At 34.9% G+C, this 25860-nt stretch overlaps 2 protein-coding genes across 3 annotated transcripts; one reads left to right on the top strand and one right to left on the bottom strand.

Moving 5' to 3' along the window:
- Positions 1-136: 136 nt before the first annotated feature.
- LOC140838376 (exosome complex exonuclease RRP44 homolog A-like) lies at positions 137-13580 on the bottom strand. The gene is given in 26 exon segments (XM_073204623.1): positions 137-486; positions 489-526; positions 902-967; positions 1525-1606; positions 2116-2211; positions 2292-2397; positions 2500-2559; positions 3384-3504; positions 3766-3877; positions 4501-4600; positions 4677-4731; positions 5671-5777; positions 6409-6461; positions 6564-6689; positions 7261-7329; positions 7443-7599; positions 8640-8880; positions 9836-9992; positions 10467-10524; positions 10526-10708; positions 10797-10927; positions 11116-11238; positions 12411-12466; positions 12853-13010; positions 13120-13257; positions 13376-13580. Coding segments are annotated over 26 exon segments (2805 nt in total). The 5' UTR covers positions 13430-13580; the 3' UTR covers positions 137-328.
- Positions 13581-21412: 7832 nt separating this feature from the next.
- On the top strand, positions 21413-25733 carry LOC140838375 (probable protein phosphatase 2C 47). Of its 2 annotated transcripts, none has more exons than XM_073204621.1 (4): positions 21413-21688; positions 24167-24352; positions 24646-24851; positions 25008-25733. In XM_073204621.1, exons 1-4 carry the CDS (start codon positions 21650-21652, stop codon positions 25561-25563), a joined length of 987 nt encoding a protein of 328 aa, XP_073060722.1. In that variant the 5' UTR covers positions 21413-21649; the 3' UTR covers positions 25564-25733. The 2 variants fall into 2 exon arrangements, with proteins under 2 accessions (XP_073060722.1, XP_073060721.1); XM_073204620.1 differs by lacking the exon at positions 21413-21688 and adding an exon at positions 23191-23742.
- The last annotated feature ends 127 nt before the right edge of the window (positions 25734-25860 follow it).

Below are 25860 nucleotides of genomic sequence, written 5' to 3'. Positions count from 1 at the left end.
TGATTTCATAAATTTGGTCTTGAGGTCCACAGAGACCTCAAGTCATAAGGGTCCCCCTTTTAAAAAGTAAATAAAACAATTTATGCCTGTTCACGGAAAATTGTGAACATCAGCACCGCTGATAGACACACAAGGATATTAAAAGAGATTTCGATCGTGTTTGATATGAATAATAATAATAACAAGAAGTAAATGAACCAATCTAACTAACATCAAGAAAGCGAAACTCTTCAAAAAAGTTATTTATTTTGGAAAGAACAAAGGAACAATTCACCAGTATTTGTGTGGGATATGACCATGTTATTTGTGTGGGATATGAGCATATCTTCTATATAAGAGTAAGCTGGAGCTTCGGCCTGTTTGGCTGCGGCTCAACAACCTCCATGTGAATCATTACCGTTTGAAGCACACCATAACAAACATCACCATCTATCTTTTTGATCTGTTGCTTCTGCTCATCGATCAACCATTCTCCCCCTCCTTTTGTCCTCTTGGCATCATGTATACAGGTCCTTCTATACCATATCTGCGAACAACGCTCAACGATCAATCTATCATAGCAGGTGGTGTCTCAGGGAGACGACTGCCTCCATGGAATGTATTCACATACTTCCGATTGAATCAAAGTATTAAGTATGACATTCAAGTTACTAATTCATGAGTAAATGATGAACGGTGTAAATAAGTTAAAAATATTACAGAAGCAAATGATACAGTACCTACTAACATACCAATTCATCAAAAAACCAAAGGAAAAAACCACCAAAAAAGAGTAGTGTAACTTTGTTCACAACCCGCTTTATCTAGATGGTGGTTTAAGCAAGCGAAACAAAAGGATCATGAGTACAAATTATCTAATAAGAAGCATAAAATGCAATGGATTACAAAACGAGAATCTTACTTTGGCACAAACACTATGAAGCCGTTTGATCTTATTTTCACTATTCTGGCCTCAGTGTCAGTGGGCCTGCACAAGTGTCAATGTTCACACACGTGAGACAGTGCGAGAGAAGGAGAGAGAATATTAGATGATGGTTTATTATAAGGACGTAAACGAATCAAACGGTTCGCGAGCTATTTGGAGCTCGACTCGATAAAAAGTTGAGCTCAAATTCAAGCTCAAGTCTAAGGATATTCGGCTCATGAGCTCGCAAACATATTCGTTAATAGGCTCGCAAGCTCGAGCTCGGCTTGTTTAGGTGGTTCATAAGCTCGAGCTCGGCCCCATTAGAATGAATTGAACATAGATATATTTAATTTTTAACAAGCTCAAATTCGAACTCATTGTATGCTTTACGAGCTCGAAAATGAGCCGAGCTCAAATCAAGCTTGTTAAACATGATAAACAAGTTATTAATGAATAAAGCTCGAGCTCGGCATAATTACCATGATAAACGAGCTTTTAACGAGTCGAGCTTGAGTTTTTCACGAGCTTAATAATTTCAAGACAAGTCGAGCTCGAACCTGATGATAAAAACTATCAAGCTCGAGCTTCTATCGTTTACATCCATAGTTTATTATTACCTTTTCCTGAAATAAATTAGTGTATGGAGCTCGACTGAGGACCGGCTAGCCATCTGGGCATTTCTATGCCGATAATTCAAATCTGCATGGTATGATGAACATAAGACAACCAGCAGCATAATCTATACATATTGGTTCTCACTACAAATGAATAGATTACAGAAGCATTACAAGCTCATGCCAATAAAGGGTATTGATGGCAAAGTGTATTCAAAGAAACAGCAATTGTATCTTCAGAAACACAAAACCTGAAGGCGTAAAAAGGTTTATTTGTGCTTATCAAAGAACTTGATGCAGAAAAGTGTAAATTCCAATCCTCAAAATCTACTAGAGTATTGCGCAGCTAAAATGACTTGACAAGGTAGTGTTCTCATTGCAGGATAGAGAGCAAGTTCTATAAACAGTGAATTCGCGAAATAATGATCATATGACAAAATGGAACAAAAAACTGTATCACAACTATTCATCTGAAAATGAGTGTATTCCCAAAAATACATCCATCGAATAATAAAGTGATTAATGATAACACCTTAATGCACCAAGACATAATGCATACTTAATATCAAAACCATCAATAGAGAAAGTCCTTACTATCAGCAACACCAGTAAGCCACAATCTGTCTTGGAATACATCTGGAAGCCTGAATATCCCCAAGGATGCAGCAAGCAACCGGTGTACAATGACATCTATGAGAAAACATGGAGTTCCGAGATTACAATTTATTAGAGGCACGAAAGTTTTAAAAATGAGATAATTTTTCACATACCTGCGTATCTTCTTATGGGAGAAGTGAAATGTGTGTACAGAGGAGTAGCAAGACCATAATGAGAAAATTCGGGAGGACTGAGATCTCCACTGCAAAAGTATACTGCCTGAAATTGCACGTTATAGTCACATGAATACTGAAATTACAAACTTTAACCATGAAAAGGAAATATAAATCAGTACTAATTGTACTAATTTATTTTAGGTACCTGTGTCATGCATCTTGTTGCCAGAATGCGAATCAGCTTATTAAAGTATGGATCATCACCCTGATTTTTTTGTTGGGGGAAGAGGAAACCGAGTGAGAAATAATTGAATAAACAGATTTTTGAAATGCACAAACGAATCACCAAAATAAACAACAGAATGATAGGTAGCAAAAAATGAACCAAAACAATTACACTTTCAAACAGCTCTTAGTTTCATTACAGAAATTCCAATCAATGAATCACAGCTAAGAACCCATGCAATCTATTCTTGAAAAAACACATAAATAACTGCAGAAGCCAGGAAGGACCACAGGAGAATAGATTTGCAATAGTCCCATTAATTTAGGTGGAATTTATCTTAAAGACATTTTATTACATGGTGGAGTAAATGAAAAACTTTATTAGTTTTCACTCACCTATTATAGATGTAATATGCTCTAATATAAATCATCTTAAAAGCTGATTGCAATTTGCAACAAGCACGAGTCAACATCTAAGATACATACAGTCAATTAGTCCATATAGGAATGCTGATTCTTTCAATGGAAGGAAATTTTAAGAAATAGACTGGTGCTCTTAGTCCTTTTTCAAGCTCACCTCCCAAGACAACAATCTAGCTTTTACTTTATCCTACATCATGAACTTTAAAATATAAATAATGCAAGACCGGTACTTACAATTATGTTTTCAGAAAAGAGGTGCTGTGATCACGTTTATTATATACAGGGAAGGCCAAAGTTTCACCTTATATGGAAACATTTTTATAAGGCTGTTCTACCTTCATACAGATATTCAATCACACATTAAAACTTAGATTCGCTAGACTAAGTGTAAAAAGGAATGACTTTCAACATAGAAAGATATTTCAAGATTTATTAACCAACCACAGCACAATCAAGTGAATCAGCCAGTGCTTTTGAAGATGACACATCCAAATAGAGACCAACAGCAGCAGCTGTTCGAATCAAAGGTTCAAGCATCTCTTTGGTTGGTCCAGGATGCCGCCTGCATATGGAATAGTCATGATTAGTTAAACAACAAAACCAGTTTCCTTCAGGTCTTCCCACAATGTTCAATCAGTAACTATAGCAATCACATCTGAGAGGGAAAGAAATCTGGCTGGATGGGTTAAGTAAATTAATCGACGTGAACATGAAGATAACGACAAAAAAAGTAACACAAGAAACTTTGTTTGTCAGAGAGTTGAGAAAATAAGGAACCCCGGTGAAAGAGGATTTGGTACCGGTTGTGGGGCTAAAACAGTACCTCAACAGAGCATTGAGAGGAAAACGTTCCAAAATTTTTTTAGCTACTGATATGTTAGCAGCAAGCATATATTCCTCGATCATCTGATTTGCTTCTCGAATTTGATACATACCTGTACATGAACAATAATTATAACAAATCAAGAGCCATAAAATCACACTGATGGACAACATTTCGAAATGAAACCACAAGCAAAATAAAAAGACAGATATAGGGGCACTTCATCATCCACAGGTAATAATTATAAGCTTTTGACATCACAAGCTCAATCTTGAAAATGAAAACTTTTCAAATCCAAGAAACTTTGGTGTAGGCTCCTATGGAGTACATATATAGATTAATTAAAGATCTTACATGATAAATAAACTAGTTTGGAAAATTTTCAACCTAAAAAAATGGCAGCAGAAGAAAGAAATTTAAAGTATCGTCCTTAGAAAGAAATTTGAAGTATTGTCCTTTGAAGAGCAAATAAAGTAAGTGCTATTGCTTTTTTAAAGCATCGGATTGTCTAAAACTCATCAAGGTTGGGAAAGCCTACAATGTTATGGTAAATGACAGGAGCAGTGTTGTAGACCTACATGAAAAATTGGCTCATCAAAGACAAAGTACGTATGCTCGGGGAAAATATATAGCATTGAGAGGTACAAAACCGAAGTTCTTGTTCGGGAAAATTTTCACACGAGGAATCTTGCTTTCAAATATTTCTCAAAAGGGAAAGCAAAAGGATCACAATACCTATATCAAGAGGATCATGAGTTTCGGTATCAATTTGAAATTTCACTTCAGCAGAGGCAAGCGTTAAGGCCCCTCTTTCAATGCGCTTTCTCCTCATTATCTACAAAATAACAATGTGCAAATAACAATTTAATCGCTCCATAAGGAAAAGGCAGTAATTATAACACGTTGATTACCTTTGCCAGAGCATTCATATTTCGTAAATCTGTGGTCAATGGATCCACCAAGCGACTGTAAGATGAAAAGTTTTTTATATAAATGAACAAGGAAACAAAAAAAAACCTTGATGTAGTAAAACAAAGAGAAAAAATGTCACAGTGCAGCATAAAATTACATCCACGCCAAAAACCGTAAAAAAAATTAAAAAATAAACTTATTAATTAAAGTGCAGAAGAAGCTGGAAACACATAAGTAGAAGAAGAAGAAGAAGCTAGAAACACAACGCCTGCAAAGCCTATTTTTCGATTTTGAACAAGCAAAGTAACATCGCTCAACAATAACTACCGGACTTTTGAGTAAAGTAACAGTTGAAGTATGAAGCAGACTTTTCTCAGGAAATCCCATACCTTATTTTGGGAACTGAGCTGGAGAAAATAAGGGAAACTCAAGTTGGAACAAGGATAGAGATAGAAAATAAAGTTCTATCCTGAAATCATCAAGAAAAGATAGAATTACCCACCCGTCTATCTATTGCGTCGAATAAAAGAGCCGAGGAAACAAGCATTTTTAACCATTGACATTTGATCTATCGCGGTATTTTTAAGTTTTTTACTGTTTCATGCATTAAATATTCATTAACCGAATTTGGTTCAGGAATCATACAACAAAGTCAATAAAGTTTTAAATGAGTCTATCAGATAGGAACATTGCTACAGGAAGAGAAGTTACCAATAACAAAATATGATAGTAGCAAGAAAACACTTAATGAATTCAAATTAAGACTTATCTAGGAATGGTAACTAACGGTTCATCACGAAAATGAATTTGGAAAATAAGAGAAACAATGATAAAAATGAGTTTTTTTATTTTTGGGGGGGAGGAGGGGAGAATAAGAGAAACAATGATAAAAATGAGTTTGGAGGAGGAGGAGGAGGAGGAGGGGGAGGGGGGGGGGGGGGTGATACTATCTCAGCTATTTACTAGATGTAAGGAAAATGTTGAATATGCTACCTATCATCCATCCTTGCCTGAGCCTCAACATAAGATAATGCAGCGCATGATTTGATAATCGCCTTGGTGAATTTTGTAGAAATTATCTCTGCTTCAGGAGTCATTTCCTAAATTACGAAGAATCACAGAAAGTTGAATCATTACGGGATGTGTGGGTTTTATCTCATAAACTATACGTAAGCCATTCCACAGAATGTCTACGATTATCAATTTCCTAATAGAAATTGAATTGTGCGGACCAATTCCACAAGTTGGGTCAACATTAGAATGGTACTGATAATATTTTAAGATAGCTGAGAGCCCTTCCTTGGGATTGTAGAAGCAAGCAAAGTTTGGTTAACAGCTGCACTGAGAAAACTAACTTTACAAGAAATCTTCAATGCTATTTTCTGAGTGAGATGTCAGCAACTACGAACATCGTCTTCATTGTGAAGTAATAATACTTCTTTAAGATTACAACTAGGAACAAAGTATTCCTAAAAAACCCATCAAATAACCATAAGATTATTTTTTGCAAGGATTTCATTCTGCTATCAAAGCAAAAGATGCAATCAAAGGCAGTTAGCAATCTCCTTGAGAATAAGAAAACAAAGGCAAAATTGCAAAAATATCAACAATTTTCTACAAACTGCTTGTTTTACAAGCACGTCATAGCTGGTGGAATGCATTAAACTTATCAGAACACTTAGGAGAAAATTAGCTTTTCAAAATCACATTATTTTGAGAAACAACACGTACCCAAATAACAGAAAAGGCTAGTCTCTCTGCATCTGCGCGGAGTGAACAAATATCTGCAAAGAACTAATGTTGCTTAGCACGGATAATCCTTTGGCCCAAGTACGCAATATTCACAAGAACCTCTATAAAACCCCCAGAGCAAACTCATTCAACACCTTCTGTCAGAGGTTTTGGAAGCATATCAATACGCCTCTCAACAAGGTAGACTGAGGTACCCCTTTGTGAAGCCTCATCATCCAAGGGAGTTCCAGGGTGAACAAAATTTGTAACATCAGCAATATCTGATACATGTTATTAAGATAAACACTTGGACGTGCCTTTTTTCCCAAGGGAAATAAAACCTCAAACACAATTTTTTGAATAAGTCGGGAAATCTAAAGAATAACAGAGGAAAAGGATTCTAATAAACCCTTGTATACATTGCCACAAAAAGTGGACAACTCTTTATGCTATCTGAGATTTTAAAATCAAACAAAATGAGGTCATATTCCTAGAATTTCTTCATGCCCTAGTGCAGTGGTAATGGAACATCTATCATAAAAGCTAAAATCACAAAGTTACAATTACATAATTTAACAGCAAAGCACATAAATTCATGATAATTATAAGAACCTTAACGGGAAATCCCAGTCAGTAAATAAATAGGCACAAAAGTGGCTTTGAAACACAAACTTGCATTAAAGAATATACAGTCATATCTAAGCCCCCATCCTTTAAAAAGAGAAAAAATAGTAATGAAGAAGTAAAAAGTTCCTTCGCAACAAGAAATCTCCAAGGAAGACTAAAGAAAATAGTGAATCCATGCTTACAATATTAACAAGCAACCAAGAAATACATGTGACCAAAGGATACGAACTCCCACTTCAAAATTTCCGCTAGGTAGAAGCGTGCAATGTAACGCATCATCAATGTCCCTGCATCCTGAACCAAAAGCAATAACATAGTTCATGCAAAGCAATGCAATAAAGATTGAGCATCTAGAAACAATATAAAGCGGATTAACATCACATAAATTTTATGCATTAAGTCAATACCTGGGGGATCCACACTAAAGACGCGTAGATCGCGCAAATCCAGCCTGATCGAATTTGCTACATCTTCTGTTGACACAGACCAAGGTAAGGGTGGCAAGCATGCTAAAACTTGAGATGTGAATGGCCTAGCATCAATATCATTCTCAATGAGCACCACCTGCAGCATAAAAGTACCAGTCAAAAATAGTGATACTGCCAATGGTTCTGACACAGGAAAGATAGGTTATGATCAAAACAGGACAACAAATGTTGACAGCAATAGTTATAGGATCTTTTCCTTCCTCTCTTCTTTTTTTCCACACGTGTCATGTTCTCGCAACTCGTCAATGCACCTAATCTTCAGTTTTATTGGTTCTTTAATGGACACAACAGTTCTGCTCTCCAATACTTTTCGTAAAAGACATATTATTTCGGCAAAGCTTATTAGCGAGCATTAGTCTAACATGTAACATGTTACTTAGTTTGTGTTTAAGTAGACCGAAACACCACGTTTACTCTGATAAACGCCAATTCGGTCAAAGATTGGTTAGTTCTTGTAAAAAAATCGACACACTACGCCAATATGCACACCACCCAAAGTAAACAAAAATATCATTTCATTCATTTGCTCATTTCAAGTTGGTTTAAATTCCATAGGAATATCTTTAATTTATATTCAAATTGAAAAACAAAAGAAAAGGAAATCGACATTTAGATGAAAATCAAAAGATAAACAATGGACAAAGGTACCTAGATCCTTTTCAGAAGTTGATTCAAGAAAAATATTGCTCAGAAGCCTAATGCATGTATATTTCTAAGATTTTTCTACAATTGTAAGTAGTTGGGGCTGAATCTACTGGAGAAGCGGCCGGTAAAAATGTATGCATTGTCAAAGGTCAGATTCAATTGTAGAAATGGTGTCGGCATTTATATAAGAAATTTCCTGCTTTTAGAGTTGAAGCACTGACTATGGAGATACTCAAAAGCAACGGGCAGCATCCACATACACGGAGGAAGAATACGACCAAAAAAGTACTTACTAAAACATGATAAACTTAAATAGTTACACTTAGAAAGGTTTATGATCAAGACCATGATAGAGAATTAGAGATGCTCCAGGCATGGAAAGATATAATAAGTGAATTAAATCGTCATAATAGCAATTAATATTAGCATGATTCTAAAGTGATGGGTGGGGTAAAAAGCAGTACAGCACACCTCGCTTTCAGTATCTCTATCACCAATTTCCCCAACTGTTCTTATGTAATGCCCAGAAGGGTATCGAGATAAACGATCCCATGAATCAACAGCAACAATAATTCTTTTGTCTAGTAGATTCCCAAGCTGACGCGTTTGTACACGTATCTTAGGAATTCTCCGGTCTTTGGAAACAAACAGAGCATGTGCAATACCACCATCACCTGCTGGCATAGGCATAGGGTCTAAAGATCCACAATACCTGCACAAAAAATGGTTAATGAATGAAGCACAAAGGAAAGAACAGATGATAGTGATGGTAATCAGCATAACTTTTTCCATGTGCTTGAGTTTGATGTTATCTATAACAGGAACTTCTGTCATTGGCTCAGTTTTAAAGGAAGCGGATGATAATGGCTTCTTTCTAAGTTTAAGAATATCATGGAGAGAAATATTTTTCTTTCAACCATTCAAAGATCTAAAGTTTGCCCTCTATAGCAAGATAAGGAGATCTGTCAGGCTAACTGGGAGAATAAACTACAGTTAGGCTTGGGATGATGGGATGGCATTTTTCATGGGCTCTATAGGTTGTAAATTGACCATGCACCATCGGTTGTAAATTGACCATGCACCAAGCGAATGACCATCACTGGAGAATATGGTGCCTGTTTTCCTCAAATTCGGAAGAACCGAACTTTACCGTATTTGGGTAATAGTTGCACAACTTTAATCGACGTGAAGAAGACATAAACTAACATACAACCAAACTTTCTCATCAATGCTTTAATTTCTTTCTAGCCCTGCTACATGTTCAGATGCTTCCTAAAATAATTTGTAACATAAGAGTTAGCACAAGTGTAAAATTACGCATTTGGAACCAATGTGATGGATTAATCCAAACTCCAAAAGTTCACATAAAACCAGTACATCGCAGAAATGGCCTTTCTTTGATCCTATTTCTCTCTCTCCTTATCATTCTGAAAAGACCAAGACCACTTTTTAATGGTAGAAACAGAAGAACAAAGAAAAGGAAAAGCAGTGAACTTAACATATCAAGCACCAACACTGCATAAAAAGGATTTCAACTTTAAGATTTATGCAAAATATACTTTAAGAAAAGGTTTGTTAATGAGAAAAATAACTAAATTTCAATTCAGTTATCAAACCAATGTTTTCATGAATAGAAAGTAACGGGCTGAGCCAATCATCCTACTTACGAGTGCCAGTTCCGTTTGATAATACCAACAACACGCCCAGATGGACGAGTTGGAATAGCATTCTTGTCTCCAACCGAAACTTGTGATATATTTGAAACTCGAGGAGCGTCATCAGTACTAACTGGTGCTAAATGAACATCGTCTTCCTCCTCTTCCTCTGGAATACAAAATGAAAAAGGAGTAAATAGAACATTTTGAGACAAAATATGGAGAATCCAAATGAATAATGCTGGGAAATTTTAGGATGCCCCTTCCTCCATTACTACACGAAGTAATTAATTCTACGAATTGGCTCAATTATATTTATCTTTCCTAAAACATTAATTTCTGTTCCTTGGCACTTGTTCGACTCAAATTGCACCCAGAAAACCTGATAGTAAAGCATAGCCAATTTTCTTTTTTCAAGAAGCATGTTTAAAGTTAACATTTCAGGGGATTAAAATATTTCAGTATCACAGTACAGAATGACAGCCATTGCAATATTTTATAGCCTGATCTTGTTATTATATCCTCTAAAGAAACCCTTTCGATCATTACTAATAACAAGTATAGTGGTGCGAAAATTTTCTATTTGCAGCCATCATTATATTATTGTGCAATATATAACATAAGTATGAAAAGGACTACAAACCATCATTAGCTATTGCGAGAGATTTTTCTTCGTGCCATTGATCTTGAGGCAAAAGCTGCCACAACCACTATATCACCATCAAAAGCCCTATTCATGTTTGTTCTCCCGTAGATGATAATTTCATCACCAATACTTTCACTCCCAACATAGGCTTCAAAAGAATTGTAACGATTAACCCGTAGTTTCCCTTGGTGATAAATGCCACGGTGCAATCCAGAAGTAATTTCAGACATTGGTTTATGCTGCATGGGATTCACGCACAATTGCATTTAAGACAGTAAAGATCAGCCAAATATTAATCATAAACAGAGCATGGTGATAGCCTACAACCTCATGATAGATTATTTTTCTCTTCGCGGGCCTCAGATCTTCTACATCCTCCATTGCAGCATCCTCGGTTAGAGGTTGAGCAATCAGGTCAAGTAATGCTGGCTGACCAAGCGATTTGACATATGACTCAACTACAATGAGCATTAAATTCATATATACGTGTATACAGATATAGATTCAAGATCGCACATTTTGATGACCAAGCAAAAAAGGTCTCTATTTTGATAAGGTAGAAGTTGAGACAGCCTAAGGGAATCTCAAGATGATCACATGGATCCAACAAAGAAAACATACAAATATTAAATCATGTTAATAATACCTGTTTCCGCATTAATTCCATCCTTTGTGGCCTTCCTCTTGTTATCTTTATCATTCGTAATAAGTAAGACACGTACCGAATTACCAAGATGATTCTGATACCATTGGGCTGCCACCCTAATAGCTGAACCATCATTCCATTGTCAGATAAGAAAATTCCACAATATTTAATAACTACAAGAGCAATATTTCAACACAATTACAGAATTGTTCCACAGTTATAAAAAACCTACCTGAATTAGAACAAGAAGTCCAGCTTAATCTAGAGAAAAGAAAACTACCTTTATCTTGACATTGATATTTCAAGACAATTTCTGAAACACAGCATATAGGTAATTAACATTATAGTAGAGTAAACATTGATTTCCAATACTTCATGCCTCATGGTTCTCAAAATACAATGCAAAGCTTTTACTCGTAATCATCCAAACGGCCCAGTAAAAAACACATTATAGCCACAGAAATGATAAGCATGCTGAAAAATTGGGAATCCTTTGCTAAAGCAAAGCAAGCCTTATAGGCCTTTTAACAGGGACCAATCGACCATCACAAATTCAGCAAACAGTTCCAAGATTCTCAAAACTGAAAAGAAACATCTTAGTTGAACATGGTCTGCTCTTTGTTGTCATTGATGTATGTAAATATTAAGGAAATAACCTCAGATGTTCTTGCTGGTACTGCACAGAATTTGTAAGAAAAGGGATCGTGCATTATTAAAATAGAGACTTTTCTTCAAGGGTGGTTTTGAGCTGGTGAAGAAGCTATCAGCCTTCTACTTATTACCGATCAACTTTGTTCCTATGTTCGCCGCCGTTCTGCTTAGGCGTGTTTTTGGTTATTTTTGAACACCCAGCTAAGTGACTATTCTTAATTTCAATTTACTTCCGGGTCTAAGGCCGATATTAGATTACTTAGTTCTCTCATATCCCCCAAAAGCTTACATGTCTTCTTAGTTTTGCACTTATGTGTATTATCTTATCGATTGGTCTCATGGAATCCTACGATGTCATCGCATATAACTCCACAAAATCACCACAAAGCATGAAAAAAAATATATTTATATATTATTTAAGTCAACATAGAAAAGCAGATTAGAAAATTAAAAAATAAGCCATTAAACAATAAAATAAATTTTTTAAATGTATCTAACAGTACTAAAAAAGAAGAATAGAACGTAGAAAATCTCAAATTGCTAACTAATATATTTGATAACTAGAGAGCTGTCAACACATTGATAATCAATCTTAAAAATGTAGAAACAGTTGTGTCTCTAATTGAACACAAAGATCGACATACCTCTATCATTCCTGTCATTTGGAGTTTCACCAGTCTCGATTTTCACAAAAGTATCCCTAGGAAAAATAACATGAATTAGTAGAAATGATACCAGTGTCATGTATTTGATCGTAGTATTAAAACAAACAAGAACAGTTTGAGATACCATGACACCTATGATGTAGAAGGGCATTTCACTGTTAACTATTGAAGAACACTACTTAGAATACTAGGGGAATACATATATAGATCAAGGAAGCAATTCAATACCAAATTTGGGGCAATCTGCAAAAAATGTTAATGACGTCAAGTGCCCCATACATTAGAGTCACCTTCTATCGGTCAAATAACCAAAAAAATGATGCTCATCAACCTTCCTAAACACTAAACATAAATGCAAAACAATAGATAAAATACTCTTACATCTGTATCCTAAATTATTCAAATTTAAAATAGAGCATACTTGTGGTATTCATTGGAAAAGACAAAAAATTTCCTCTGGGCGTTGCTGCAAAGCGCTCTAATTCTATTATATACTGCCAGATTCTTGTTCTTCACCTCCTCCAACACTATAGATAGAATTACCACATCATCTAGAGCTGGATTTTCCAGTAAATCAATCTAACGACATAGCCAAAGAAAATAAGCAGAATGAGCCAAAAAGCCAGAAACTTTTCCTTGAAAGGTACTAATTTTTTTCTTAAAACAAAGAAACGAAATAACAGCTAACCTGATGGAGGACAACATTAGTGTCAACAATGAGAATAGTCGAGGCAGTCGAATTAAGGCGTGCTGCCGAAATATCACAAACTTTACAAAATGGAGCACCGCAGTATATATCATCTCTCAAATAATGTTCTCTCACCACCTGCGAAGTAAGTGTCCAATCAAACGTAGTTAAGGTTTAGGAAACAACACGAACTGAAGAGAAACTGGGAGACGAAGAGGGAGAAAGAAAAATTCAAAAATTAAGGTTTAGGAAGAACCTTGACGAGTTTTCCTTGCTTCGTTTTCTTGACAAACGACTTGCTTTGCAGCATCCTTAAACTTTTTCGAGTGTTAATATCACACGCACACTTAGCATAAAACAATAGCTAGATGAATAGGAGAGTTTGTTTTTAAAACTTAATTGAAGTGGAGCATCGGAGTCCAGAAGAAGGGCGGCGAGCGGCGGGATGGACTCGGACAGGGAAAGTAAGTAATGTGTTAATACGGAAAGATTTCACATCCTGATCGTTATATATCTTAAATATATATATAAATTAATCTGAAAAAGTAAAAATTTATGGTAAAAAAGTAAAAATTTCAAATTTTCAAAATTTACCAAACTACACATTTTATAATATTTTTCTCTCTACTCAATTGTGATATTCTTCACAAATGAGAGATCTATTTATAGACTTTCTTTACACATAATCCAAAAATAAAATTCATCATCACCTACATCATCAGACACTAATTTTCAATATTTACAACTCTTATTTTCAACATTCAAATATTCAATTAACACATTTTAAATTATTTTTCAACAATCCCCCTTGTGATGATGATCATGATACGATGATGTCTTCATTACGTGTTTTTGTACTACTTCGTTAAAAACCTTACTTGGAAAAACCCATTGGGATAAAAACCATAGCAAGGGAAAAAGAGTGCAGTCACGTAAACTCCTCCTGATGTTGACATGAACAATTCTTCACAAATTTCGTAGATTGCGCATCCCAATATTATATATGTGCTTTCTGAATATTGACGTAGGAAGTGCCTTTGTGAAGAGATCTGATAAGTTTTCACTTGATTGAATGTGACGAACATCAATACATTTATTCTTCTCAAGCTCCTTGGTGAATGCGAAGAACTTAGGAGGAATATGTTTTGTTCTGTCGCTTTTTATGTATCCTTCTTTCATTTGAGCAACACATGCATCATTATCTTCATATAGTATCATAGACTTCTCATCGAATGATAATCCGCATGAAATTTGGATATGTTGGGTCATTGATTTTAATCACACACATTCACGACTTGCTTCATGTAGTGCAATAATCTCGGCATGATTTGATGAAGTTGTTACGAGCGTTTGTTTCTGTGAACGCCAAGATATTGCAGTGCCTCCACGAATAAATACATATCCAGTTTGGGAACGTGCCTTGTGTGGATCAGATAAGTATCCAGCATCAGCATAACCAATTATACTTGGATTAGCATCTTTTGAATACAAAAGTCCCAAGTCTGTCGTTCCTCATAGATAACGGAATATATGTTTAATTCCGTTCCAGTGTCTCTTTGTTGGATATGTGCTAAATCTTGCCAACAGATTCACGGCAAAAGATATATCAGGCCTTGTACAATTTGTAAGGTACATAAGGGCACCGATAGCACTTAGATATGGTACTTCTGGACCAAGAATATCTTCATCATCTTCACATGGACGGGATGGATCCTTTTCTATGTTTAATGATCTAACAACCATTGGAGTACTTGAAGGATTTGCTTTATCCATATTAAAACGTTTAAGGATCTTTTCTGTATAATTTGTCTGGTGAACAAACATTCCACATTCTTTTTGTTCAATTTGTAAACCCAGACAATACTTGGTTTTTCCAAGATCCTTCATTTCAAATTCTTCCTTCAAGTATGACACAACTTCTTGAATTTCCTTATTCGTTCCAATGATGTTTAAATCATCAACATATACAGTAATAATTACGCATCCGGATGTTGTTTTCTTAATGAAAACACAAGGGCATATTGAATTATTTACATATCCCTTTTTCATCAAGTGATCACTTAGTCGATTATACCACATTCGACCTGATTGCTTTAACTCATATAATGATCTTTGTAATTTCACAGAATAACATTCCCTGGGTTTTGAACTTTGTGCTTCAGGCATCTTAAATCCTTCAGGGATTTTCATATATATGTTACTATCAAGTGATCCATATAAGTAAGCTGTAACAACATCCATAAGACGCATTTCTAAATTTTCAGATACCGCCAAGCTAATCAAATACCGAAACGTAATTGCATCCATCACAGGAGAATACGTTCTTCATAATCAATTCTAGGCCTTTGAGAAAAACCTTGTGCAACAAGTCGAGCTTTATATCTTACTATTTCATTTTTCTCATTTCGCTTTCGAATAAAAACCCATTTGTATCCAACAGGTTTTACACCTTCAGGTGTAAGGACTATAGGTCCAAAAACATTACGTTTATTTAGCGAATCTAATTCAACCTGGATGGCATCTTTCCATTTTATCCAATCCTGCCGATTTTTACATTCACCAAAAGATTTTGGTTCATGATCTTCGTTATCATTTATGATGTCGATTGCCACATTATAAGAAAATATATCATCAATTTCATCTATATCTTTTCGGTTCCATATTTTTCCAGTATTAATGTAATTGATAGAGATTTCATGATTCTCGTCAGTTTGTGGTTCTGACAGAACATTTTCATCATCATGTGTTTCTTCAGGAACACCATTCTCTATTTTGTGATCATCATGTGTTTCTTCAGAAACATCATTCTTTATTTTGTGATCATCGTGTTTCTCTATGAATTTTCTTTTTCGAGGATTTTTATCCTTGGAACCGACTGGCCTTCCACGCTTCAGGCGTTTAATGACATCATGAGTATCTTCCATTTGTTTCTTTGGAATTTCAATTCGAGCAGGGGCATTTGCAGCATGTATATATGATTTAGTTACCCTTTTGTGTCTGCAAATGCATCTGGTATTTGATTTGCTATTCTTTGCAAATGTACAATTTGTTGTACATCTTTTTCACATTGTTTTGTTCTTGGATCCAGATGTAACAATGATGATACATACCATGTAATTTCTTTTTAGGTATGTTTCTGTTCTCCCCCTAACAATGGGAAGATTTCCTCATTAAAATGACAATCAGCAAAACGTGTTGTGAACACATCTCCTGTCTGAGGTTCAAGATATCGAATGATTGATGGACTATCATAACCTATATAAATTCCAACCTTTCTTTGAGGTCCCATTTTCTTTCGTTGTGGTGGTGCAATAGGCACATACACCATACATCCAAAAATTCTCAGATGAGAAATGTCTGGTTTTTTACCAAATGCAAGCTGCAATGGGGAGTATTTATGATATGCACTTGGTCTGATGCGAATTAATGAAGCAGCATGTAAAATTGCATGTCCCCATATAGAAATAGGGAGCTTTGTTTTCATAATCATTGGTCTAGCAATCATTTGCAAACGTTTAATCAATGATTCAGCGAATCCATTCTGTGTATGTACATGAGGAACATGATGCTCAACAATGATTCTCATAGACATATAATAATCATTGAAAGTCTGGGAAGTAAATTCACCAGCATTATCAAGTCTAATTTTCTTGATTGTATAATCGGGAAACTGATTCCTCAATTTTATTATTTGAGCAAGTAATCTTGCAAATGCAACATTTCGAGTTGACAATAAACATACATGTGACCATCTGCTGGAGGCATCAATCAATACCATAAAGTATCTGAATGGTCCACATGGTGGATGGATTGGTCCACAAATATCACCCTGAATATGTTCAAGAAACATTGGTGATTCAGTTTGGATTTTGACTGGTGATGGTCTTATAATAAGTTTTCCAAGAGAACATGCTTTACATTGAAACTTATTATTCTGAAAGATCTTCTGGTCTTTCAGTGGATGACCATGTGTATTTTCTATAATTCTTCGCATAATTGTTGAACCAGGATGTCCCAATCGATCATGCCAATTGGTTAATATCGAAGAATTATCAACTACCATGTTTGATTCAATGGGACTTATATGTGTATAATGCAATCCAGTAGGGAGCATTGGTAGTTTTTCAATCACATATTTCTTTCCTGATTTATATGTGATAAGGCACATATATTTCTCCTTCCCTTCATTCATTGTTTGAGTATCATACCCATGGGAATATATATCATTAAAACTCAACAAATTTCTTTTCGATTGTGGTGAATATAAAGCATCATTGATCAAAAATTTTGTACCATTAGGTAACAAAAATTGTGCTTTACTACATCCTTTAATCAAGTCTACAGGACCTGATATTGTATTCACCATTGTTTTTGTTGGTTTTAGTTCCAAGAAATATCTTTTATCTCGGAGGATAGTGTGCGTTGTACCACTATCGGGTATGCAAACTTCAGTTTTGCTCATAGCATTTTCCATATTTGAACTTCAAAAAAATATGCAATGAAATAAATTACTGGCAATATATATTTAAATATAACACATATCATAATTATACAATAAACCATTATTCTATGAATACATGAAAAATAAATTATTGTACATTTATATTCTACCATTATATTGTTCATTTTCAGAGAAATCATTGAGAAAATCTGTAGCATCAAAATTGTTCATTTCTATCCCACCAACATGTTGATCATTTCCAGAGAAATCATTCATAAAATCACCAGCATCAAAATGAGTTGAATCACTCAAACAGTCACTGCGTTTAGTGAAGTTGGTCTCCTTTTCTTTCCCCTTTAATGATTCTTTGTAAAGTTTACAAAGGTGCTCGACAAACTTTGGACCAATGTCCTGGAGTACCACATCTGTAACAAGAACTTTCATATCTTTTTGAGTGATTTTCATTAACACTTGTATTCTCATGATGCCTTTTCTGTGGATGGTTTGTGACGCTCTTTTGAGATGAGTTATAAAAATAACTATCTCTATTATTTTCAAAACCACGGCCGCGTCCACGACCACGTCCACGTCCACGTCCACAACCTCGACCTCGACCTCGACCTCGATCTCGACCTCGACCAAAATCTTGTCTTTGAATTTGATTTTGGTTCCGAGGTTTACATTCATTTTTACTTACAACATTTACTTCTGGAAATGATGTTGATCCAGTGGGTCGGGACTGATGATTTCTCATTAATAGCTCGTTGTTTTTTTCCGCCACAAGAAGACAGGCGATGAGCTCAGAATATCTCGCAAATCCACGTACTCTATATTGTTGTTGTAGAGTAATATTTGATGCATGAAACGTGGAAAATGTTTTTTCAAGCATCTCAGATTCTGTGACCTCATGTCCACAAAATTTTAGCTGCGAGATTATTCGATACATCGCTGAATTATAATCACTGACTTTCTTAAAATCTTGGAATCTTAACATATTCCATTCATCACGGGCGGTCGGAAGTATAACTTCCCTTATATGTTCAAATCTTTCTTTCAACCCTTTCCACAAAGCCATATGATTTTTTTCAGTCAGATATTCACATTTTAATCCCTCGTCGAGATGTCGACGTAAAAATATCATGGCTCTTGCCTTTTCTTGTGATGTACATATGCCATTTTCTTTAATAGTCTCGCTTAGACCCAATGACTCAAGATGCATTTCTACATCGAGAGTCCATGGCATATAATTCTTTCCCGTGATGTCGAGCGCAACAAATTCGAGCTTTGTTAAATTTGACATGGTGGTACTAAAAAAAAATTACGATGCATTTTATTAGTTAATAAATATTGCAATACAAAGTAACGGATAAACAACAAGTACAAGCATTTGTAAAAATAAAGAAAACGCACGAAGAGGATATTATCCGATAAATACAAGACTCGTGAGTATGATAACCAAAATAATTAAAAATATCATTGAGAAAGCCATCTTCTTTTTTCTTCGAAAAATTTGATGATGAATAATTTTTAGAGAAGAAGAGAAAGTTGGAGTGATTGATTGTGTTTGTGAGATCATATTTATAGGGCAAAAACTAGCCGTTTTTTACCATTTATGACCGTTGATGTACAAAAAAAATAAAGGTATGTATTTGTATAATTTTATGGTAATAATATGGTATATATAATATTAGATATGTTTAAATAATTATGTATATCATATCATAATATTATAATGAATGTCATAATTTATTTTGTTTAAAAACCTTATAGGATTTTATACTTGTCGTATCCCTTACCGGGAGTGTGGGATGTCGTCTTAACATCCTCCTAGGATTTATAACAAGTGTATGAAAAATTTATTTTTATTATTTCTCATAATAACATTATATTGTATATTAAATAAATACACAATAAATAAATAACAGTAAAATAAATATAATTACTTTTGTTACCTTTTTCTTCTGTTTGGAGCTTGGAAAAGTATGTAGGACTTTTAGAGCTTCGTGCTGATAACGTGTTGTGAAAAAGTAAAAATTTATGGTAAAAAAGTAAAAATCTCAAACTCTCAAAATTTACCAAACTACATACTTTATAATATTTTTCTCTCTACTCAATTGTGATTTTCTTCACAAATGAGATATCTATTTATAGAGTTTCTTTACACATAATCCAAAAATAAAATTCATCATCACCTACATCATCACACACTAATTTTCAATATTTACAACTCTTATTTTCAACATTCAAATATTCAATACACACATTTTAAATTATTTTTCAACATAGATAATATTTTAAAAACATATTAATCAAAACTTAAAACTTGATAAAATAAACTCTAATACTATTAAAAAAATATGAGTAGGTCTTTTGTGAGACGATCTTACGAATCTTTATCTGTGAGACGGATCAGCCCTACCGATATTCACAATAAAAAATAATACTATTAGCATAAAAAAATAATAATTTTTATGGATTACCCAAATAAGATATTTGTTTCACAAAATACGATCACGGAAACCGTCTCAGTGAAATTTTTACCAAATTTTTTTTAAAAAAAATCAAAATCTAAACAAATATATATATATATATATATATATATATATTTATATATACAACAAAAAATAAATTAAAAAAATTAAAAATATAAGAAAATAATCAACTTCTAAAATTAAAAAATAGAGAACAAGCCGACCGATTTTAAACTGATACACGATTGGTCCGATCAGTTTTTTATCAGTTTGACTATAAAAATGGTTATTAGACTTGATCTGGATCCGTTCTTGATCGAATCGGAAGAACTGAATGATCTGATCAAAATCCATCTTGAGTTGAGTTGGAGATTTTTCGATCGTCGGGATGACAAGTCAAACGACCAGATGATTGGTTCTTGGCAGATCGGCCTACCCGCTACGCATCTGCACGTAGAACTGCCGTTGATGTTATATTTCAAATTATATTATATCTAGAATTGTTCACAAAAATATTATAGAAGATTTATGTCCGATGCTACTACCTATGAAAATTCTAAGTTGATTGATATCGAACAAACAAATTAAATTTGATATCATATGTACGCTTAGAAAAGATTGTGCGACATAAATTATAAAGTCGTAATTAAATTGAGATATTTATATGTATATAATATAATATAATATATTTTATAACATTTACGGGCTTCTTTTCTCGTACCCACAATAAAACCATATATACCCCACCGTGTCTAACTTACTACAATGTCCTCTCCCTATTCCCATGCAAACATTCTCCAATATTTCCGTACAAAAATTACACACCCTCGCTTCTGCCTCTTTTCCTACCTAGCCAGACTACCGCTCCTCATCTTCCTATGGAGGAGCGGGATGTCCCACCGACCAAAGACCGCGGAACCTACGTCGTTCAGATCCCCCGCAATCAAGTCTACCGCATCCCGCCACCGGAGAACGCCCGTATCGTGGAGCAGCACACCCGAAATTTCCCTCAGAAAACCAACAAATGCGGCGTTTCTCGCCTCTTTTGCTGGCTTCTTCTAATTTTCATCCCCCTCATAATCGTAGCCGGGATGGCCCTTCTAGCTCTCCGTGCCACCATGTACAACCCCAAGTCGCCGGAATTTGAGGTCATGCAATTCCGTTCCAAGAATTTGGAACAACCTCCCCTTAATAAGAACAACACCATCAACAAACACACCCACACACACACCCGCCCGCCGGAATATGACATCACGCTGCACGCAAAAAACCCTAATGAGAAGATGTCTGTTTCCTTCATTGGAACTGGAGAATCTTCCCTGGTTTTCAAGAACAAGAAAATAGGGCACGGAGGTGCTCCATCATCAGCCACAGAAGAAGAACCCAACAGCCCAATCCGTAGTATTCCGGTTACGCTGTACGGGTCCTGGGAGCCATTAACAGAATCAATCAAGAAAATCTTGGCTGATTCAAATGAGACCAAATCCATGCAGCTAAAGATCGAGACCTCGATTGAGTTTAACAGCTGGGCGAGGAACGAGCTTAAAGATATCGTAATCACATGTGATTTTAAGGTGAAAGGTTCCTTATCGAAGACGCCCAAGGTTTCGTCACAAGAATGTCGAACCGAACTCTAGCCAGCTTCGGCCCCATCGAGGTACATTCTATGCTACACGTACACTATGATTAAGTAAATATTCGTGTGTATTTATGTATGTATAGGTTTCTTCTTCACGCGATACATTGGCGGGGTTCATGAAGTGTATATGTACGCTGGGATCGATATCTACTGATGGCCACAGAGCTACAGGGTGATTCTTGGTAAAATATTGGTGATTTAAGTAACATTTTATGTATCTTGATCAGATTATGATATCAAAGTTTAGCTTCCGGAAAATGGAAGATATAGGAATAATTATATTGGGATTTTTATTGTTTTATTATTACCGGTTTGATGATTTTATATATATATATATATATATATATACATCATGCATGCATGCTGGTTAGTTTCAAATTAACCATGATATATTCTAAATAAATACCATCTACACTAATGGCTATGAAAATTGAAGGGGGGAAGAACAATTTACTTTATCAAACTGAGGAGCTTGTGATAAATAATAAAAAGTACAATAGTTTATAGCCAACATATTTTTTTTAAAAAAATTAATTAGAAATTACACATTATCAAGTGAGGAATAAATTAACGAAATATTGCTTTGAGACGAGAATAACATTTTTTGGGGGGCGAGGTTAAAAATTATATCTCCTCGATGTGTAATTTATTTATCTATTCCTAATAATCAAGGAGAGGTTGAGTAAATAATTTTGATATGAATGGTAAAACTATTTTTTCTTTACCTAAATACCTTCATTAATTTTTAAATTTTATCACTTGTTTTAAAAAAATAAAGATAAATAAGTTTTTTTTTAATATTATCTATCATTTAGGTCTCTTACCAGACTGTGTCACTATATATATTTTATGTGAAACTGGTCATGAACTCAATCATTATTTAAAATGAAAAGTAATTTCTAGCATAAAATATGATATTTTTCATGAATCTGGTCTGGTTAAATACTCGTCTTATAAAATTGATCGTGATTTTGTGAGACGGATTTCCGTCACAAGTTAATAATTTTAAAAATAAAACATTAGCATAATAAACATATTGTTTAACACAAAAAAAATATATGAATTTGTTTCACATGTCTATTTGTGAGACGAATTTCCTATCTAATCTAAAAAATATATTATTTTTATATCAAAATATTATTTTAAATTCTAAATATGGACCGTATTGATATGTCCAACATATACAAAATCGTGATACGGTAAGAGACATACTATTTTTTAATCGAAAATGTTTTGTGTCCTTGTTTGTTGATTGTTAGCCTGTAATCCAACAAACCAAAATTATTTAATAGCCTTTCTCTTCAATTAAACATCCTTTTTTTCCTAATCGTAAACTATAAAAATTCATTGAGAAATCCAAATTTAAAACAACCCGAATTAATAAAAATAGAAATATAAATGTTGAAAATATTTTCGATTGAGTGAAGCAACTGAGTCTCCCTATAAACGTGGCGACGAAAGTATTTGCCATTCTCAGGCCCTCCGATCCCTCTCCTACTACCATTCTTTGGTTTCATTTTCTCCTCTCCTTTTTTTTTGGTTAATATTTTTCTCTTTCAACTTATCATACAGTCTTCTTCAGCATTTTTCCTGCGCGCACGCGGTTTGTAATTATACTTTGTACACAAGAACTTATTAGTTCCTTCTGAAATATTTTTACATGTATCTGGATTCTGGTATGCGTAATCTTGTGCATGGATCTTCTCTGAATATGATATATTGAAATCTTTATGAAATCACAAGAGGGGAGGCTGTAATTTTACTAGTTCCAGCTAAGAAGAAACAGATAGGTGTGCATTTAAGAACAATATAAAGGATGTTTGTTGTTATGGAGGGATAGTTTTTTTTGTTGGGGTTGCAGAAAAAAGAAATTAATGGCTGGTGGAGCTAGCTCATCATCTTGTCAAGCTAAATTAGAAAATGGGTTTTGCAAAGAAAATCAAAAGATGTCAGATTTTGAAAAGAAAAAAATCCAAGAAAATCACGATGAAGGCGGCCAAGCTGTAGTAGCACTGCCACCGGTAATGAGGCATTGCATCAGCCATGAAACTTTGGCCAACACCTTCTCATTGGTGAGTAAGTAGTTGATTTTGAAGGTAAATTTTTGTTTTGAAATGTGGGATATCTCTGTAATATGGATTGATGTCGAAGAAAATCGATTTAGGATCTGATGGAATTGGCTTCTCGTTAGATTGCTTCTCAATCATTTGGTTTCTGTGGTGGATCAAATCCCATTACTCGATGCCACCAAAGCAATATTTTTTAATGGAGCATTGCTGTAAGATCAGCCTGTTAAAATCTATGCGTGATCGTACGTAGTAGCCTCTTTTGACTTCTACATGTGACAAGTTTTCCGTATATTTAATTTGGAGTCTAGCTTAGATTATACCCTATCTGAGATAAGGCTTGCTTAATTTGTTCTGAGATTTTATATTCTGATGCATTTTTCTCCTGCATCACCAAATGGACTGAAGTTTAATTTGTTTGAATGTATAGAAACACACAACTGAATTTGGTTTAAAGCCACCATCAGGAAAGGCTTCTCTACCTATGTATCGGTCAGGAAGCTGCTCTGAGATAGGGCCAAAGACATTTATGGAGGATGAGTACATTTGTGTAGATAACCTACACGAACATCTTGGTACAGCTAATGGTTTTCCTTCACCTGGAGCATTCTATGGGGTGTGTAACTTACTTTTGAGCTTCTGTTAGTTCTTCTCGTTGGATGGAACGATAAATAATTCTTGAGGAAGAATCAAAATAATTTTTGAACAAGTTTTCAGAAGTTCCATTCATACTCTCATTTAATCATCTATGGTTATCTTTCACAAGTTTTTAGGTGAAGTCTTACTTGATTTAAAAGAACAGAGGAGTGATTGACTCTAATAATGTCTCTGGAAAAAATGCTCAGAAACCACCTAATCAATGTCATATGATCAATTCAACAAAATTTTTACGGTGCGATTAATCTTCAGGTTTTTGATGGTCATGGTGGTGTTGGTGCTGCGTCTTTCGCTCGAAAGAACATTCTTAACTTCATAATCGAGGACTTACATTTCCCAGATGGGGTTGATAGAGCAATCCAGAATGCTTTTGTGAAAGCGGATAACGCATTGGCAGATGCCAGTAATATTGATCGCTCGTCTGGGACCACCGCTCTGACTGCTATTATGTTAGGAAGGTAATGAATAAAGCTTGTGTTACTGATATTATCCTCTAATTTGTTTGCAACTTTAAATTATGACATCATATTTAGCCATTCAAATGAATTGTTCACAATACTGCTTTTATCCTGGCACCTGCCTCCATTCTTTATTTGCTGCTATGTTACAATCAGGACCATGGTTATTGCTAATGCTGGGGATTCTCGAGCAGTTCTCGGGAAAAGAGGGAGAGCAATAGAATTGTCGAAAGATCACAAGCCCAACTGCACGTCCGAAAAACTTAGAATAGAAAAGCTAGGGGGAGTTATCTATGATGGCTATCTCAACGGCCAACTATCGGTGGCACGAGCTTTGGGTGACTGGCATATGAAAGGTGCTAAAGGTACAAAATGCCCCTTAAGCTCAGAACCGGAGATAGAAGAAGTGAACTTAACCGAAGAAGATGAATTCCTGATAATAGGCTGTGACGGTCTATGGGACGTGATGAGTAGTCAATATGCTGTAACCGTAGTAAGGAAGGCGCTGATGATGCACAACGATCCTGGCAAGTGCTCCCGAGAACTTGTTCGCGAGGCACTCAGTCGCAACACATGCGATAATCTTACCGTGGTTGTGGTCTGTTTCTCACCTGATCCTCCACCTCGTATCGAGATTCCGAAATCTCAGAAGAGGAGAAGCATATCAGCTGAGGGGCTTGATCTTCTAAAAGGCGTACTGAATGATGTTTGAAACAAATGGAGGCACCTCAGATAAAGAAATTTTGAAATGCTATGTATGATTTTTAGTTTTAAAAACTATTATTAGATTTGCAGACTGTGCTATGAGATTGTTTAAATTTACAGGCCAATAATGTATCCTTCCATTAGTCCTAGTCTTCCACCAGCTAATTCTTTTGCCAAATGATTGCATATGTATCATAAAATATTTTTTTTGCATATGTATCATAAAAAGTTTCGATTAGTAGAATAATATATACGATATATTATCGAAGGAGTATTCTAAAAGTTTGTTGTCAATTGTTCGCAC

Source organism: Primulina eburnea, chromosome 8 (genome assembly GCF_022965805.1).
Source record: "Primulina eburnea isolate SZY01 chromosome 8, ASM2296580v1, whole genome shotgun sequence".
NCBI lineage: Eukaryota > Viridiplantae > Streptophyta > Magnoliopsida > Lamiales > Gesneriaceae > Primulina > Primulina eburnea.
The sequence above is the reverse complement of the archived record's forward strand: the minus strand, read 5'-3'. Positions and strand labels throughout refer to the sequence as shown.

Bases quoted from the DNA above. Each gene is read 5' to 3' on its own strand.
- LOC140838375 (XM_073204620.1), top strand. From the start codon at position 23,545: ATGGCTGGTGGAGCTAGCTCATCATCTTGTCAAGCTAAATTAGAAAAT. The intron at 24,353-24,645 runs GTGTGTAACTTA...ATTAATCTTCAG, and splicing joins CACCTGGAGCATTCTATGGG to GTTTTTGATGGTCATGGTGG. The intron at 24,852-25,007 runs GTAATGAATAAA...TGTTACAATCAG, and splicing joins ACTGCTATTATGTTAGGAAG to GACCATGGTTATTGCTAATG.